The sequence below is a fragment of the Musa acuminata genome, chromosome BXJ2-1 (assembly GCF_036884655.1).
Source record: "Musa acuminata AAA Group cultivar baxijiao chromosome BXJ2-1, Cavendish_Baxijiao_AAA, whole genome shotgun sequence".
Lineage (NCBI taxonomy): Eukaryota > Viridiplantae > Streptophyta > Magnoliopsida > Zingiberales > Musaceae > Musa > Musa acuminata.
The window spans coordinates 11,558,533-11,565,972 of record NC_088338.1 but is presented as its reverse complement, the minus strand read 5'-3'; the positions used below and the strand labels follow the sequence as shown (position 1 = coordinate 11,565,972).

The 7,440-nt window shown below is 41.5% G+C and overlaps 1 protein-coding gene across 1 annotated transcript; it reads right to left on the bottom strand.

The window, feature by feature from the left end:
* Positions 1-240: 240 nt before the first annotated feature.
* Positions 241-3,042, bottom strand: LOC135598933 (probable receptor-like protein kinase At5g24010). The gene has a single exon (XM_065093439.1). The coding sequence runs from the start codon at positions 3,005-3,007 to the stop codon at positions 446-448; it is 2,562 nt and encodes an 853-aa protein (XP_064949511.1). The 5' UTR covers positions 3,008-3,042; the 3' UTR covers positions 241-445.
* Positions 3,043-7,440: the final 4,398 nt, after the last annotated feature.

Genomic DNA, 7,440 nt, shown 5'->3' with positions numbered 1-7,440 from the left:
GTGAGAATTATTCGTGATTTACATGAAAATAAATAAAAAGTTATTTTGTGCTTGAGGTTCACTTGACTTAAGAGAACTCGGAATATGGAAGGAGTGTCGAACTATGTAGATCTTATGTTTGCTTCTATTGTTATTGTTGATTATCTGCGCTGTTCTACTAGTATGAAGGTGATTTAGAAGTGCCGAAAGAATAATGTTGTATCAATACAATTGTCATGTTATTAAGAATCAAAACACCTGTTTGTTCTCAACTTGAGACATGGAACCATCCATATACAATTGAAATACACACAGTTGGACTACAGAAGCAATCGTGTACATGATAGACTACAATATAACCTAACAAGACCTGAAATTTCAAAAGATCTAACATGGATTACAGGAAACAACTTCACCATATGAAAAATAAAAATCTGTGAATCCTGAAGTACCTTCATTTTCGATTTCAAGAATTCCTTCCTGGTCTAAAAGCTTCTTTGTTCGCAAGACCTACTGTATCAGTTGAACTCTTGCCATGTCTTTCTGCAGTGCTGGTATCTCTCATTGCTGTCACTGCACTCGTGCTAACCTGCAGGACACTCGACGAGGATTCATCCGAAGGGCCATAGGTACTGTCGCCGCCTGGTTCTTGGTGCACTGCTCTTTCATGGAGTTGCAAGGCATACTCCAAGTTCCAGAGAACATCTCCCATTGTTGGCCTATCGATTCCATATTGTGCCAAACACTTCTCCACAGTCTCACCAAATTTCTTCAGCGACTTGCGATTGGTCTTCCCCTTCAATGAGGGATCAATGATTCTCTCAAGAAGCCGTTTTTTCTGCCAGTGCATCGCCCACTCAGCTAAGTTTACCTGTTCCCATGGAAGGGACTGGTCGATGACAGGTCTCGCACACAAGACTTCAAGAAGCACGACACCGAAGGAGTACACATCAGACTTATCGGTGAGCTGCTGTGTCTTGAAGTACTCGGGATCGAGATAGCCAAAGCTTCCCTTGACACCGGTGCTCACATGAGACTGGTTGGTTGAAGTGCCTAATTTTGACAGACCAAAATCTGCAACTTTGGCGGCATAGTTCTCATCCAGCAAAATATTCGAGGATTTAACATCACGGTGAATGATCACTTGAGCAGAACCAGTGTGCAAGTAGTGCAGACCCCTCGCAGAGCCAATGCAAATCTCGAGCCGTTGTTTCCAAGATAAAGATGGATTCCTTGAGCCATACAGATGGTCTCTCAGGGGACCCTTCTCCATAAACTCATAGACCAAGATCTTCTCTGCCTGCTCCTCACAGTACCCGATCAGCGAAACAAGGTGGTGATGGCGGATCTTAGACAGGATCTCAATCTCTGTTTGGAATTCCCCAAGTCCTTGTTGAGACCCACGGGTGCCTCGCTTCACAGCAATCTTGGTGCCATCTCTAAGCACACCTTTGTAGACCTTCCCGAACCCTCCTGCCCCAACAAGAGCATTCTCATTGAAATTGTTTGTAGCCAACACAATTTCGAAGAAAGGTACTCTGAGCTGAAGATTAGGGTTGTTGGAAGGGGATGCAGTGGTCAACTCTGTCAATCTAAGATACGAATTCCCTGGGAGGACCGGCAATGGCGACCAAGTATCAGCATCTTGTGACTGAGGCATCTGATCCTTCCGACTCTTCCTCTGAGCCATGATAACAACCAGCACCATGAAAGCACAAGCAAGGATCAAGCAACCGAGAACAGAAGCAACAATTACTCCAAAATGTCTGCTTTTTCTACTGTCTTCATTCGGGGACGAAACAACCCCATTAATCTTCAGTATCTCCACGCCATTCAGCAGAGCATTGATCTTCGATGGAAGGCTGTGTTCTGAAGGCCCAATGCTGATATTAATGCCCCCGGTACTGCTTCGATGCAGGACAACAAAGTCTACATAGTAAGGTGAAGCCAAAGTGTAACTGGATTGTGATGAGAGGTCGAGATCCTTATAAGCAGGGTACCCGTTGATGTACACATTGAAGAAGAGCTCGTTCAGTGCGCTGCTGACTATGTCACAGAAGTGCAATCTAACAAGGAATCCATGGACCGAATTTGGCACCGGAAAATTCCAGCTTATGTTGAAATAATTGGAAGGTGAAGAAGAATTTGATGAGTCACCCTTGTTCATGGCTCTTGCAGTTCCATAGACGTAGTCAGGTGCAATCTCTGGCGTGGCTCCGCCGTCTCTGTACTGAATATGATTACCAAAGGTGACACTAATAGCTCGGGCTGGGTTCTGGAGGTACTTGTCGTCGGGTTCCCAGGTTCGCCAGAGGGTGTCATTGTCGGGGGTGACGAAGGAGCCGCCCACATTGATCCGGAAGACGGTTTCCAGCAGATGGTTGGAGAGCGGGGCGTCGGAGAAAGAGAAGAGGGAGGGGATCGGGGTGAAGGCATCGGAGAAGAGACGGTCGGGGGCGGAGAAGAGCTCGATTGCGTTGATGAAGGCGACGGTGGAGGGGGAAGCGGGGGAGAAGGTGAGGCGGAGGGAGGAGGAGTTGTGCTTGAGATAGAACTCCCTGACGAGGGGGCGGGGAGGTGACGCCGCCGCCGCCGCGGGGGAGAAGAGGGAGAGGAGGGGGACGCCGGATACGGAGACGTTGAAGAGGGCGGCGGAGAGGTTGAGGGAGGGGGAGGGGAAGGGGTGGAAGTGGAGGCGGAGGAGGAGGCCAGCCTGGGCGGCGGCGGCGACGTGGAAGACGTAGGAGGAGGGGCAGGGGAAGGCCCGAACCGTCCGGTAGAGCGGGGGCGGAGCGGAGGAGGAGAGGGCAGTGGAACTGCAGTCGGAGAGGGCAGCGGAGGAGGAAGAGTCGGGGACGAAAAGGCGGCCGTCGGGTAGGGCAGTGCCGCCGCCGGCGCCGCAGGCGAGGAGGAAGTCGTCGGCGGGCTGGAATTCGGCAATTATGAGCGGAGCGAGGAGAAAGAGGAGCGAGAGGATAAGTCGTTTGCAGGAATCGAGGGCAAAATGGGGGCTTCCGCGGCCTCTCATTCTCTTTGCGGTGCGTCCAAACTCCAACTCTACTCTCTCTCTATATATGGAGAGAGAGAGAGAGAGAGAGAGAGAGAGAGAGAGAGAGATAATTATTTATATTAATTTAAAATATAAAAAATGTAGTCATCACTTATCCTTAGTCTTCTTTTGTCATTTCGCTAAAAAGCCTATATGCATATGTATGGGGAAAATGACGCATGTAAACACTTGATGGAAGAACTTTCACTGGAGGCATGTCATGTGGGGTGGATCCCATCAACATGTTCTCCCTCCCATCTTTGTTGATCGAAGAGTAGATGTAAATATACGTAACCCAAATGAGAAAATAAAAAAATATTAATATTAACTTCTTAATTTTTTTTATTATGAATGTCATAAATGACAAATGAGATATAATTTTCTTTTATATATGTGATTCGAAAGTGTTCATGAGATACTATCTAAATTTTCTTTTTAGATGAGGACATTCGAATATTTTATTTTTAATAATGAGTTTGGAGTAGAAAACAGTGTGAGATCAATCTCCATTGCTTTCAGTTGGTTTTGGGTCGTTAGGAAGAAGGTGGAGTACGCCATGGAAGCTGTACCACAGCTCATGTTGAGGAGGAAGATAGGGACGTAGGATTTGAGTGAGGTCGGCTTGGGTGATAGGTGTTTATTGGACTATCCATTGGAGGTCAAATTAGGGTTACAGATGGATCCGCGTTGGGAGTGGAATTTTTGTTGACCTTTTTGAATACTGTGGTACAAAGGTTGGACACGTCTCCTAAAAAAGAATATTAAGGGTTCATTCTATCGTTAGCGTTGCATGTCCATGAGATAAAATATCAGTTCAATCTCCGCTAATGAAATTAATTGATAATGTTACCATCTATGTATTTAAATGATACAGAATTAGCTTTGCTTCGATCAGGAGAGGTAAATTGATTAAAGCATAAAGAATAAGAAGTTGGGTCAGAATTAAATATGTCAGAAGATTAGACATCGGACCGGAGGAATAACGGACTATCGGTAGAAGACTTCGTGTCATGAGTTCGGGCATCAGGCCAAAAAGATCAGATAGTGCGCCAAGGAGATCGGATATTACGAGAAGACAACAAGCCGATTGGACAATACACCGAAGGAGAAGATGATGTGCCAAAGGGTCGGACGAAGCGTCGGATGAACCAATGACATGTCAAACAACTTAGCATTCTTGCTTGTAATAATTTGTCTAGATCGAAATAGTTTTAGTTGTAATTGGATTGGTTTATAATATAATTATGTTAACTCAATTATGGACTAACTTGGCCCAAACATTGGGTCAATGGCATTGTTGGTCTAGGCGATGGCATCGCTAGTGTCTCAGTCTCCGAGACCGTGCCATTCGGTAGTACCACCAGGCTTGGCGGTGGTACCGCCTAGTGTTAAGCGATGGTACCGTAAGTCTGAGCAGTGGTACCGCCCAAACACAGTCTCCTATACTATGTTAGGAGGTGATACCACCCAGAATCAGTGCTACAGACGATGGTACTGCCCAACATAGGTGGTGGTGCCATCAAGACCTGGGATGAGACCTTTTTTTGCTCTAATTTTGAAGTCATTTGATGTCTATAAATATCATAGCTATTCTTGCATGGATAAACAAGAATTTGAGCAAAAGTTGGGGAAAGAATCATTGAGTAAAAATTGTAATATCTCTAGATTAGTGAGTTTCTTCCTCCCAGACTTAGAAGGTTTCTAAAGGAGAAGTGAGATCTAAAAGAGATGTGTAAAGGTTCACTCCTGAGCTTGTGAAAAGGAGAAAAGAGTGTAAAAGGGTAGTTGTATTGAATCTCAAATTTTGATGATGAAATTAATTGATGTGTTTGTGATCTGATCTACATTTTGAGTGACGTAGGAAGCTTCGATCAGGGAGAGACAATTAAAGCATGAGAATCATGTTGGGCCGGAGTGGAACATTTCAGAAGATTGGACGTCGAACCGAAGGATCAGTCAACGTATCGGTAGAGGTTTCGGGTCATGGGTTCGGGCATCAGGCCAAGAAGAGTAGAAATTATGCCAAGGAAATTGGAGTTATGGAGATCAATTGGCCGATTGAGCAATAGGCCGTAAGAGAGGACGATGCGTTGAAGAATCGGACGAGACATTGATGAACCAATGATATGTCGGATAATATTTTATTTAGCTTTGTAATAATTGTCTAGATCAAAGTAGGTTTTAGGTGTAATTGGGTTGGAATTTGGCCAACTCAATTAGGGGCCAATTGGACCCAAGTTTAGGTTGTGTTAGGCTAAGTGAAAGACCCAAACAGTGACCTAACAGGTGGAACCATCAGTGACACAATCTTTGAGACTGTGTCAGGCGGTAGTACCGCTCATTCATAGTCTCCAAGATTGTGTCGGGCGATAGTACCACCCAGTGTCAGTGCTGCAGGCGATGGTACCGCCAGGACTCGAGAAACCCAAGATGAGACCTTTTTTTGCTCTAATTTTGAAGTCATTTGGGGTTTATAAATACCCCAACTATTCTTGCATGGGAAAGCAAGAATTAAGTATGAAATTAAGTTGAAAAAGGGGGAAAGAATACTTGAAAAAATTAAGAAACTTCCTTACGATTTAGGATCACTTCTTCATAGTATTTAGAAGTTCATCTAAAGGGAGAAGTGAGGTCTAAGAAAGAGAGGCTTGTAAGGGTTATCTCCTAAACCTATGAAAAGGAAAAAGAGTGTAAAAGGTAGTTAATCTTTGCCCATTGAAGGAAGATCATTAGTGGATGTTAGTGGCCTCGACAGAAGAGGAATCGGGAGTGGACATAAGTCACGACGACCAAACCACTATAAACTCGGTTTACATTTTTATTTATGAAATTTACCTTTACTGCAATTTGTCTTACTTGCTTTACTTTCTTATTGCTCTTACAAATGCTTTCAAGTTAAATACATTTTCGAAGTTAAACATTATTAAAACGATTTTATCGTATGAAGATTTTTGAATCGACGTAATATTATCACTACACTAATTCACACACCCCCTAGTGCCAACTTGATCCTAACAATTTGTATCAGAGCCACGTTTTTTTCTCATTTGATTTAACACCCAAGAGAAATGACTCTTTTCGGCTTTAAAGCTGGTCACTCTATCATTCGTCCTCCTATGTATAATGGGACGGACTACACTTATTGGAAAACTCGGATGAGAGTTTTCTTGCTTTAGCTGAATCTCGATTTATGGAATATTGTTGAAAACGGATTTCAAAAGTCTTCTATTTTAATAAACGATTGGAATGATTTGAATGCTTTATTTTACGCCTTAGACAAAAATAAATTTAATTGAGTTTCTATTTATGAAACGGCTTATGAGATTTGACATACTCTTAAAATCACACACGAAGGCACCAATAGAGTTAAAGATTCGAAGATTAATCTTTTGATATATGATTTTAAATTATTTCGAATGAAGCCAAATGAAACTATCGTTGACATGTACACCCATTTTATGGATGTCATCAATAGTTTAAAAGCTCTTGGTAAAAATTTTTTGAATCTTGAACTTATGAATAAAGTTTTATGTTCTCTTCCTAAAAGCTGGGATTCAAAAGTAACTGTCATACAAGAGGCAAAAAACTTAAATAATATTCCACTGGAAGAACTTATTGGTTTATTGATGACATATGAAATGACGTACAAGACATATGATGAACTTGACAACCTTTCAAAGAACATAAAGGATTTGACACTTCGAACAATAGAATACCACTTAAGTGATAACTCAAGTGACGATGATGATGACCTTGAACTTCTCACAATAAATCTTAAAAAGTTCTTAAAATAAGAATCAAAAAGTAAAAATGAACTTAAAAAGAAGAAGCTGTCAAAGAAGAAAAAAGTATTCAAGGTGGCTTGGGACAAATCGAGCTCATCCGAAGACGAGAAGCAAACCAACAAAGACAAGGTGGCGAACTACGCTTTAATGACTTTCGACGACGAGGTAACCAAAACCCCCTTAGTTTACTTTGAATTTACTTGATGTTTTTCATGAGTTATTTTTAAATTAGTTAGTAAAAAATAAAAAAAAATATAAAATAAATAAATAAAAGGGGATTATGCTTTTCTTTCTAGTGTTTTTGAAAAATTAAAAAAATTGATCATGATAATTACATCTCTTTATGATAAAAGAATAAAATATTAGATTTAAATCTAATGCTTGTACATCTAATTAGATTAATCCTATGTATGATTTTAAGAAGCAATAATGTGTATCTTGATGATTTTCGTATTACTTTTTTATTTTGATTGAAGATGCTTTATGTTCAATGAAACCATGCTTGATGATTTAATGATGATTTGAAATCATGTTTAATGAGCTTATATTTCAAAATTATGCATGATGATTTTCGTGATTTATGGTTTATTGATCTTTGTCGTAATAAAAGTTACTTTTTCGGTTTTA

Coding starts and splice junctions, on each gene's coding strand:
- LOC135598933 (XM_065093439.1), bottom strand. CDS start 3,007: ATGAGAGGCCGCGGAAGCCCCCATTTTGCCCTCGATTCCTGCAAACGA.